The sequence below is a fragment of the Lycium barbarum genome, chromosome 5 (assembly GCF_019175385.1).
Source record: "Lycium barbarum isolate Lr01 chromosome 5, ASM1917538v2, whole genome shotgun sequence".
Lineage (NCBI taxonomy): Eukaryota > Viridiplantae > Streptophyta > Magnoliopsida > Solanales > Solanaceae > Lycium > Lycium barbarum.
Genome location: NC_083341.1, coordinates 125,761,223 through 125,773,275, shown reverse-complemented (window position 1 = coordinate 125,773,275; position 12,053 = coordinate 125,761,223). Strand labels below are relative to the sequence as shown.

Here is a 12,053-nt window from a genome sequence, read left to right as displayed (position 1 = left end):
AGAATATATTTTTTATCCTTTGTTCTAAAGATTCGAACATTATGGGCTTTTACGTTTTGGTTAGATCTTGGTTCAATGGGCTTCATGGTTGAATTATTATGGCAACCCTTTAACCTGTTACAAAAATTAAAATAAATGGGGAGGGGGGGGGGGGGGGGATTATAATTTATATTATATAGGGGCCGAGTCTTACGTGGACTACCTACGTATCCCACCTGAGGAAATCAGGCCCTATCGTAGTTCGTTTTACAAAAGAAGGATATTTACTTTTCCTAGATATCCTTTGGGCTAACCCTAACTAAAGACTTTTCCTAGAAGCATTTTTTAACCCTTTTTCTTTTCAGTCAATCTTCTTCCGGTTTTCAAATTCTTTATTTTCATCCGAGACCATAATAGTCTCTATTAAGTATAATTGAATAGTTTCCTCTAAGTATGTCTAACTGTTTTGGTTCTTCACCATCTCTATCATAAATAATTCTTAATAATATGTATTAAGAATATGAAAACCTTTCTTCATTATCGTCCAAAATAATATTCCATTTGATAACGGTAGCATCACTCCAACAGACATTTTATGTTATATTTATTAGCTTTAGCAGTAAGGATAAAAAATTTATAAACCTTTTCTAAAATAAAATTTGAAGAGAGAGTTGTTGGGAAAAGCCAAAAATCTCACAAAAAAGATAAATAGGAATGGTGGTCATAGAGAGGTGTCACATCACCTTGTCTATGCCTAGATTTATATTATATATAGATATAGATTTCGTTAGTTTGAACGGTTAAAAAAAGAAAAAAAAAAAGACATTCATGTACATGTGATATGAATGATCAGCCAACACGGCCGGTATGGCAAAGCAAAAGATCAAATAAATCAAATTAGGAATTTTTACTGGTTATAGCTTCTTATAAGACATATTTAATGATAATAACTACCATTTTATTTATTTATATTTAGTAACTAATTTACTTTTTTTATTTACCATCTATAACTACATCAGTAAATTACAGTTATTGGTAAATATACACAGTTAAATACACTGGTAACTGACCGTATTAGACGCTACCATATTCCCATATCCCAAGTTTAACGGATACATCATTATTCAACTTGATTTCTCTCTCATTCTCCATTAATTTTCACCGTTTTTTTCTCCATTACCTCTTTCACGATCAACATTAGCAAAAGATTCTTCCGTAATTTTTGGGGAATGTATATTTCTTTAGATTTTTTCTTGCTCTGATAGTGTATTTTCATATTTTAGTCTTTTTCTTTCCACCAAATTCAAGTCAATTGAAGTATTAAATTGCTAGGGTTTAAAGCAATTGGAAGTTAAATGCTTATACATTAATGGTAGAAGAAACAAAATCAAACATGGTTACTCGAGGTATACCTTCTACTCTTCAAAATTTTGGTTATCCTTCTTTTGATTTGGGGATTTCTCAACAACAACATCATGTTGTTGCAGGTTCGGCTGAGAGAATCAGTGCTGAAAGAAGGACAGAAAATAAGCATGATCCTTCCCACATGCAAAGGCATAAAAAAACGGTAGTCACAAAATCAACAAAGAAAATAGATACCGGAAAAGAGATGAAGAGGAAAAAAGTCGTACAACATGAAGCAGGAGAAGAGGAAGAGTTTGACCCAGCGATGAAGCAGGTATTTATGAACCTTCCAATTTTTTTGATGTATGTTATGTAATGATGTACGTTATGTATTGACGAATGTATTTGACATATTTTATGTATTGGTGAAGAGTGTTTTTTTTTTCGAATTTTTTGCAAAATTGTTGAACTGAGAATCATATTTTGTTCTGTGTATCTTATGTTATGTATTTGGAAAATTTGAAAATTGATGAGCTGGGAATCACATATTTGGAAATTTGCTGAGTATGTGGAAAATTTATGAACTGAGAATCGTATTTTTTTGAATGTATGTTATGTATTTGGATAATTGATGAACTCAGAATCATTTTTGTTTTGTGTATCTTATGTTATGTATTTGAAAAATTGGAAATTTGATGAACTGGAATCCCATATTTGGAAATTTGCTGAGTATTTGAAAAGGTTGGTGAACTGAGAATCATGTATTTGAATTTGGAAAATTGAAGAACCCGAACCATTTTCAATGTATGTGATGTATTTTATTAGAAAAATTGATGATTGAGAACCACATACTTAAGCAATTTTACTGTGTAAAATTGATCAGTTTTATGAGAACCTCATAATTTTCTTCACCAGTTTCTTATGATATTCGTATACATATATTTGTTGTGTCTTCTTTTTAGTTAACTACTTGTATTTATACAGGATGTTAAATTCTTTGTACAATATCCGCCCAGTCATGCAATACGATATGCTTCTTACATGAACCCGAAAATTAAAAAAGAATTGAAGGACAAGCTTACGGATAGACAGTTTAAACTCTTTTCCGAGACTATATTTGGGAAATACCTCGACATGCAGCATTGTGAAGTTCAACCACAGATGTTCAGGTGTTTTATGGTTAGAGAGCTGAAAAAAAGTACCCCTACTGCCTTTGTTATTGATGTTAATGGTTTCGAATTGACGTTCCAGCTTTTTGATTTTGCATTAATGACTGGGTTGAAGTGTTTCGGGGAAGAAATTGTCGTTAACTCTAAGAAAAACAGACTGTTGGATACATATTTTGGGGGTTCCGACAAAAGTGTGAAAAAGACTGAATTGCTTGAATGCTTTAAGGATCAGAATTGGGGTGTTGACGATGATGCAGACGGAGATGCTGTAAAGATTGCATTACTGTATTTTATCCATACATCCATCCTATCCGGTGAGAAAAACAATGTAGTGATTCCAAGGCTCCATTTTGACTTGGTAGAGAGTGGGCGGTACGTAGACTATACATGGGGAAAGGAAGCGTTTGATGATTTGGTCAGAAGTATTCACCATAAGATGGATAAGACAAAACAGTATTATTGCCTTCGTGGTTTTCCGTTTGCTATGCAAGCATGGCTATACGAGTGCTGCTCCAACGTTTCCCCAAATTTGGCAGTAAAAAATGGAGATCGTATTCCTAGAATGTTCAACTGGAAAACTATAGACGGGACTCCACATTTTAAAGATCTCATGACTAGAATGTTCAATGAAGAAGACGAGTCAGAGGTAATTTGCACTCATTATTTTTAATGCAAAATTACATGGATGTTCAAATTAAGACAACGTACTTTTCAACATGTATTTGAATCATAAATATCTATTTTGATATCCACATGTATCTGGAGCAAAATTATGTAAACTATGTATATGAAATTATGTATTTGAACCTATGTATATGAAATTATTCATAGACTCAATATGCATGAAAACAAGTGTATATCCACATGTATCTGAACATGTGTCAATCAGATACATGTATCTGAACCCATGTCAATCAGATTACTAGTCATTTACAAATGTATAACCACATGTATCTGAACATAATTATGTATTTTCAACCTATGTATATTAAAATAAACATAAGTTCAAATACATGAAAAAAACCTTGAAATATTTGGTGTTTTTGTATCTGACTTATTTAAGTACGTTATTTTTGCAGGACCGTCTTACTTATACGAATATTGTGCCGACCATCAGCGAGATTGAGGAACTTGGATTGCGTCCATATCTCTCCGGTAATTCTGCATCGACAGGTCAACAAAAGGTGGCGGATGACTATGATGATTTTAGTTCGACACCACCACATGTTTCTGCAACCAAGCAGCCTCAAAATAAAGGTGTATCACAATCTCCACCTCACAAGATGCCTAGATAGATGACAATGGTACCATCGCCATTGAAGAAGACCGCATCTCCAAATACACGTGTTGGTAGTCATCCGAGTGGTGGACGATTCACCAGACGTCATGGGTTGGAATAAACTGGGCATGCTTCAGCAGTGGAAAAGGAACCAGCTCCAATACCCAACCCCCCAACTGTTGTTCCTGTTGACATCCCATCGACCAGCAAATCCGAGGATATCTCTGGTCTGAGGGAGGAACTCAATGAGTTTAAGTATAAAGTAAGACTTATTATTTCTTCTTTATCATATTTTTTTTGTTTGTATTATACAACTGTTTATTAAGGTATGCAGTTTTCTGTTTATATTGTTTGAAATTTTAGGTTTTCGCCGAATTCAAGGATCTTCACAAAGCCATCAACGAAAACTTTGTCAAGGTTTTTTAATATATGAAAGTGAATCAAACTACAGAAAAGGTATTAAAGATCCATACATATACAATTATTTGATATTTTGAAATACAACGGATAAATAAAAGTTAGCAATAAAAATGTTTTTATAGGGTGCTGACAGTGCTGCCCCAGTTCAGCCAGCCGACGAGTACATTCAACGAGAAGCTGGAGTACAAATGCAAATCGATACGGGTCATGCAGCGTCAACAGAGGTAATTTTTTGGTGAATTCGATGTATTGAAACTGTACTTGTATTTTCTGATTGACATAATTTTTTTTTAAATGTTTTTGGTGGTTGTTCTGAATGTATTTGTTTTCCATCAAAATACTTTGTTCTCTATCTGAATGTATTTGATGTATCTGTAAAACTATCCAGTGTATTTGGTTCAAGTTGATTCTGACATATTTTGAATTTACATTCCCTGTATCTGGTTGCCTTTTTCCAAATACACCACAGTTTTCACTGTTTCATGTGTTTATTGGGTATCTTGAATTACGCTTTCATGTACATGCATGTACGTTGAATATACTTACATTTTATTGCTGTATTTGTCTTATTTATTTATTTAATTTCGCTATTTTTTTACAAAGGGAGAAGGCTTGCAACAGTTTGAAGTGCCTAATATTGGAATGGATCACCGCAACGAAAGTGGGGAAACATTAAAGGCATCTACTGAAGAACTTCTGGAAGGTGGTGATAATTCTGGAGAACAAAAAGAATCGACGGTAGGCATAGATCAAATACATCTGACTGTTTCCTATTCCTTCACAATATATATTGTGTACTTAATGTATTTCTATTTCTTGAATAGGAATACATAGTTGAGCTTCCCGACGACACCGTATCTGTCAAATCGTCAGTCGTATCAGCAAACTCTGATGACATAGCAGAGTTCCTAGCTGATATTTCTCGCACAGGCTGGTCTGCGGGTCCCACTCATGACAAGAGTGTTGTATTGCAGGAAGATCGTCATATTTTCGAGACGCCGCCCAAAGTTGGTGAGAATGTGATTCCCTTATCTCAGTTTCTTTTGCTTAACGAGCTGTTTCCAAGCCAAACTCTCGAAAGAAGAATGGTTTTGCATCCATCAGTAGCCCGGAACAGGCGTCCTAGTAAATACCAAGTTTCCCCTTTCATGGAGAATTACGAGTCTGCTTCAGGAAAGTATATATAAAAAAGCATTAATGCATTTATTTTTTTGTATTGCAAAGCATTTTTATATTGATCATATGTATTTTGAATATTTACAGCTGGTTCAAAACACATCACTGTCCGCATTTTTAAGAAGAAGCATCCATTCGCGGAAGATCCTATCACTGGCCCAATCGACACAGAGCTTTTTGATAAATACTTGGAGTGGATTCGCAAGGGACTGCTTGTCCGGCATGAAAATAAGTATGTTCTTCATGTAAATTTTGTAGATACATTTAGTGTTTAATATAAATATCAGTCATTTATTTTCATATCAACAAACTGTATGTATTTTGCATAATTCTTTCGTAGAAAGAACAATAAAGACCGTTACAGAAAGAAGATGGCAGCTTTGGAGAATGATGCAGATTATACTTATAATTTTGGCATCACAGTAGTAGAGAACAAAAACTGGTTCTACTAGTTATCAATGAGTGGCCAGCCATGGAATGATGAGGTTCAATAAAGATATAGATACATAAAATACAAGATTCCATTGTTTTAAGATTTATGTTTTTGATGTTTTTAATGTTTATGTGTTTCGATTTTCAGCACATTGACGTGATTTTCTACTACTCGCGAAAGAAAGGAAAGTATGACAGAAGGAGCAATTTCAAATACACAACAGTTGACTGTCTCTTCATGCGTAAGGTTGATCAAACATATCTTGCATACAACAACCCGGAAACTGGACCCAATGTAGCCAACGAAGAAGACGATATATGTCAATATGTTAAGGGCTACAGATTGCATGCAAATGTCCCTGGCATTCAGTTGATAATATTTTTATACCTGTCAACATTAAAGAGGATAATCATTGGATTTTGGTCGTACTCTCATTCAATGACAGGTATTTTATGTATATATCTTTTATTAGTTAAGTATTTTCAGTTTCGACTGAGTTTTAATGAGTCATATATATATATGTATACTCTTTTCGGATAATCATTGTTGGCATTCAGAGTGTATTTAATGTATCTTTAAAACTATCCAGTGTATCTGGTTGCCTATTTTTTTTTTTCAAATAGACACAGTTTTTAATGTTTCTTTTCGGTACGACAGGCGACTTTATGTGTACAACTCATACCGAGGCAGCGCAGGCCACAATGCCGTTGTTAAAAAGGAAGTACAAAAGCTTGTTGCCCTCCTGCCACATTATCTACACATAAGTGGATTCTACACTAAAAAAACTAGCATAAATTGGCAGAATCATCCAACTAATACGGACATGACACAGAATGAGAACCTTCAAGTGGAGTATGTAGAAAATCTGCCGAAGCAAGACACTACCAACATGTACGTATATTTTAATGTATTGCAATTTTTCATATATGGGGTTCATTCTAATAATTCTACATCTTTTATACCTTACCAGGGATTGTGGTGCATACGTAGCAGCATTCGCTGAATATCTAAGCACTGGTGAAGGTATCCCAGCACAAATCGATGCAACAATGATCCGCACTAGGTATGGCGCACTCCTTTGGGACTATGCTACACGGAAGATCGATGAACATGCTATGAGCGACATTGAGGCGCCACCAAAACAAGTTAGGCCAGCAGTGGATTATGGCAAAGCTGTCAGAATTGATATTACTTAGGATTGATGTAGGAATATTTAATTGTAATTTCAGACTATGGCTATTTTGATAGCAAATATTTTAGCTTACTCTAATTTATCAAAGTTGTGTGATTTTATTTTGGGAATTTAGATGGATGTGTATATCTAGCTATCTCTCGGAAGCGACTAAGTGAGGTACACTATAAATACGTACGCGTATTTAGATATTGAAACAAAGGTGTTATATGTATTTGAAAACGCCAAACCCATAAACATTAACATATTTCAAATACATCTGCAAGTTTTTTCTGATACACTGTTTAAATTACATGTATTTGATATATCTAGCTATATCTCGGAAGCGACTAAGTGAGGTACACTATAAATACGTACGCGTATTTAGATATTGAAACAAGGGTGTTATATGTATTTGAAAACGCCAAACCCATAAACATTAACATACTTCAAATACATCTGCAGGTTTTTTCAGATACACTGATTAAATTACATGTATTTGATGTATGTTGGAATCAATAATACATTTTAATATATGGTGACCATTATTTGGATGAATGTGTAAATCTGCCTACATTCTAATATACAGTGACCATTGTGTGATTTTGTTAGTTCAATTTATATGAATGTGTATATCTTGCTATATGTATTTGAATTCGCCCAACCCCTAAACATCAACATATTTCAAATACATCTGCAACTTATTAAGATGGCAGAGTCAGATACACTTTCTACATTATTTATATTTGATGTATTTTGGCACCATTATTACATATTAAAATATAGTAACTATTTTTTTTTTAAAAGAACTGATGCTGCCTTTTATATTCATTTGTGAATGAATTTAAAGATAACTATTCAATACAATTCTAAATGAAGATATCACACAAGTAGTACGTGAAACAGATTTCATTTTTCATTCAAAAAAAAAAATGCAAACCAACAGTGTATTTAGTCTAACAAATCTAAACTTCTACAAACAAAAAAATAATTATTTCCTTCTAGGAGCACTACTACAAGATCGTCTATTGTGTCCAGTCTGTCCACAAGTACTGCAAGCGTGTCTCTTTTTTCCAAGAAGCAATTCAAATAACGGCTTATCACACTTTTTCTTCGGCCTACCAGGAGGTCTCTTGTATCTTGGTGGCAAAACAACATCCTCTGATATGTATGTTGGAATCTTCCATTCCCGCTCGTCAGGGAGAGGATCCACGGCGACATCATACGTCTTCACCACGGTGTGCGGTTTGAACAATTCGGAACAGTAATCATCAGCCATTAGATTTTTCTTCTTAATGGCAGCCCATGCATGTGGGCATGGAATTTCATCTATTTGAAACATCCGAAAACTGCACGTTTTGTTGTCCAAGTTAACGATGAAATGCCTTCCTGCATCATATACCGTGTACAAGTATTCGGTTGATGGTTCGGCCTACAACATATCAGTCAAAATCAACAAAAACATACTTCAGATACATCAAAAACACATAAGTTCATGATTGCAAAGATTAAACCATTATAGTCATAAACATATTGCTAATTATTATTCATAGCTGACTAATTGTATTTGATCAATCTAGTCACATACACCAAATATGTGAAAATATTTGACACACATATCCAGACTGCATATAATTAAATACAACAAATACAGTAATGTAATAGAATCAAAATACTTATTCAACTAATAAATACATGTTATCATTTTCACATAGATCTCACAGATTCCATATGATAACTATATCAACTACAACGAACATAAATGAATCTCAATCGAACATACTTAAGCAATTTGAAAAGAAACATACCGTCATACGTAAACATAGATACTCATTTATTGACAATATCTCCTGAAACTTTTTACCGAGTGTTGTGAACGTGTATGTACCATTTTTCCGGTTATTATAATTCCATCTTCCAAACATCTTCCTCACTTCTTCTAGAAAATCAAATATAGGAAGCTCTCTTGCGGCTACAAGGTGACGATTAATACACTCTGCTATGTTTGAAGTCATTGTCCACCCTCGGCTAGCAGTTGCATACACTCTAGCCCACTTCTCTCTTCAAGCCAATTCCAAATACTCTGCCACCCGAAAATCTGCCTTCTCAACTTTGCCCATAAGCTCATCAAAATCTTCTTGCGTGTACGCTTTTGCCATTGCATAAAACACGGGACTCAACACATCATGGCTCTTCTTATACTTCTTACATACGTTACCCCAAAGATGCAATATGCATGCATAATGCGGCACATTCGGATAGATTCTAGAAACAGCTTTGTTTATGCTTTCATGCCTATCGGAAACAATACACATGTTCTCTCTCACACCATACGCTTCCCTGAATCGCTCAAAGAACCACGTCCAAGACCTGTCATTTTCTGAATCTATCACACCATATGCTAAAGGAAGTATATTACCTGCACATACCGCAACAATTAAAAAAAATTAGTTCTACATATTCATTCTTTAGTATAATCAAGCTGAACCGTATATTTGACTTACCTGCACCGTCTAACGTGCTTGCTGAAACGAACGTTCCGTTGTATGCTGTTTTGAGGTGGCTCCCGTCAACTACAACAATTGGCCTACAACAATCAAACCCTTTGATGAATGCATACAATGCTATAAACAGATACAGAAACTCGTTTTCGTCGGATTTTCGCATTCTTATATGTGAACATGGATACGTTTTATCCAAGATGTATAGGTACCCAGGTAATTTTTTGTAAGAATCCGATGGTTCACCCATTAAATCCTTCATTGCTTTTTCCTTAGCCCGCCAAGCGACCATATAGGACACATCCAGTCCAAGATCATTTCTTACATCTTTCGCTATATCATTAGGTGTGTATTTCCTCTTATGGTTGGCTACTTTTGGTTTTACAATTCCACCTATAAACCAACTTGTCGCATGGCGTTGTGAATACACCTTATCTTTTAGCGGACATGTATGCTTGTCACGAAACTCCCTAACCCTGAACATTTCTGATTTACCAACGCTCGATGCCCTAAATTTCCAATCACACTCTTCAGACACACATACTAGTGTATAGCTTCAAATACAAACATGAAAACAAATACATTAGTTGACAATATATCAGATAACTACATTAAATTTAAAATACAATAGTTCAGAACAATTAAACACACCTTATCGCATTTGACCTCTCAGCACGAAAATTGAACCTGTTGAAAATTGCATAATTCGCCATAACAGCCTTCAATGTATCTTTGTCCTTGTAAACTTGATCAACAACAACCTCTTTTTGGTTCTTATCTGATATAACCAGATTTGTGTCGTTTTCGAACACAACAACGGCATTGCCACAACTTGAAGAAGCTAAGTCTCCACGCACTACTGTTTCCATAGCATTTGTTTGTTTTATGTAACCAATTTGCAAAAATCCTCCTTCAATACAACTTTCACCAGATACACAAGTATCAACGCTTTTATCAGTTGTAGTTATGCACAAAGGATACATTGCTAACTGTTTGTTCTCTTTCTTAAATTCCACATACACCCTAACACTCATACCATTATGTATTTCCATTGGCGTATCGTTACCTTCAACTATATATTTGATGTATATGTTTTTCAGTTGCATGTCTATATTCAGCTGAGTTGCAACTGCTTGTAATAAATCAATATATGTCGAATATTCTTTAAACGCCACTGCATCGATTTTGAAATTCACATAGCAGTTTTCATTGTTCCAATTACCTGAGTGTCTTATCAACGACGATATAGTGGACATTCTTGTACTCAAAATGAATGAATTAGTTGAGATTGAATACAACCTGAAATACATTATAAAATAATATACAAAATTAAATACACAAACCTACAACATACAGATTTTCAAATACATTAACAATTATGTATCTGAGTTAGCTTATGAAAACACTATCTCAGGTACATAAATACACACAACCATATATACACATCTTGAAACATATTTGAAGCAGAAACTGTGTTTATCAAATATGCACATAGTTTCGAACACACCAGTTCATATCATAATGAACACAAGAAACAGTCTACCAAATACATATAACCTACAGAATTATATATACAGCAATCCATTCTATACAGTATTCCAAATACATTAACACTCGTGACAAACGTAAGAGATATACAACACACTGTCTCAAATACAAAAATACATACAAAGACATCGTATTAATGTATTTGGGATGGGAAAACAACAACACAGCAAAAACACCAAGATTTGTGTATTCACAAATTGAAACAAACTACATACATACGAAAACAGAATGTATGTGTTTTCAACACACACTTCATCACTGGTCAAATACCCAACAAACATACAACACAAAGATACTACATTCAGTTTTTTGCCGAACATATAACACATTTATTTGAAGCTTGTCAGTGAAGAGGAATTCAAAGACGAAGGAACTTAGCAAGGTTTGACAAATAAAAAGTAAAAAAAACTACAAAAACCAATGCCAATCTGAAATACATTTTCAGTGTTTTTTTTTTTTTTTAAAAAAGGTACTTTCGAATTACCATTAGAATGATCGTATTTTGCTGTTTTGCTGCATTTGCCCTGCAGTTGACTGGTTTGAATTTTTGAATTTTACGTTGCATTTGAAAAAGATGGGTGGAGAGAAGGAGAATCGTGAAGAATATGGAAATGGAAGCTAATTTTGTGGAGCAGATTATGAAAGATATTATTATGTAATATATTTTCCCATTTAAGACCAAATTAAATGCCTATTTCTAAGGGATCTGTTTTACTGGTTACAGCTTCTGAGTCTATTTACTATACTGTAAAATACACGCAATACATATGGTAATTAATTAAAAAGGTAGCTATGAAATTTAATAAATAAAATGGTAGTTACTAATGGTAAGAACCTATAATAAGGTAGTCATTCCTATAAGTTTGCCATCAAATCATTGGGTCAATGAGAGTTGAAAACAACTTAGCAAATTTCTACACAACAATAAGTCTTGCCCACATGCTTTTATGTCCTTGAACTAAATTAGCGGCTGCGAAATTGTAAGTCCCATTACAAGTTCAATTTATCCTAAAAGACAAGAAGAAAATTACAC

General features: G+C 34.1%; 2 protein-coding genes across 2 annotated transcripts; both read right to left on the bottom strand.

Moving 5' to 3' along the window:
- Positions 1–7,962: 7,962 nt before the first annotated feature.
- Positions 7,963–8,986, bottom strand: LOC132639753 (uncharacterized). Its single transcript, XM_060356176.1, has 2 exons — positions 8,780–8,986; positions 7,963–8,403 (listed from the first exon to the last, which is right to left on the bottom strand). Exons 1-2 carry the CDS (start codon positions 8,984–8,986, stop codon positions 7,963–7,965), a joined length of 648 nt encoding a protein of 215 aa, XP_060212159.1.
- A 48-nt stretch (positions 8,987–9,034) lies between these two features.
- Positions 9,035–10,088, bottom strand: LOC132639752 (uncharacterized). Its single transcript, XM_060356175.1, has 2 exons — positions 9,476–10,088; positions 9,035–9,390 (listed from the first exon to the last, which is right to left on the bottom strand). The coding sequence occupies exons 1-2, from the start codon at positions 9,954–9,956 to the stop codon at positions 9,035–9,037; spliced, it is 837 nt and encodes a 278-aa protein (XP_060212158.1). The 5' UTR covers positions 9,957–10,088.
- Positions 10,089–12,053: the final 1,965 nt, after the last annotated feature.

Excerpts from the sequence above, each read along its gene's own strand:
- LOC132639753 (XM_060356176.1), bottom strand. The coding sequence starts at position 8,986 with ATGACTTCAAACATAGCAGAGTGTATTAATCGTCACCTTGTAGCCGCA. Across the intron at positions 8,404-8,779 it reads ATCTATGTTTACGTATGACG|GCCGAACCATCAACCGAATA; the intron begins GTATGTTTCTTT and ends GATATGTTGTAG.
- LOC132639752 (XM_060356175.1), bottom strand. The coding sequence starts at position 9,956 with ATGTTCAGGGTTAGGGAGTTTCGTGACAAGCATACATGTCCGCTAAAA. Across the intron at positions 9,391-9,475 it reads AAGCACGTTAGACGGTGCAG|GTAATATACTTCCTTTAGCA; the intron begins GTAAGTCAAATA and ends CGGTATGTGCAG.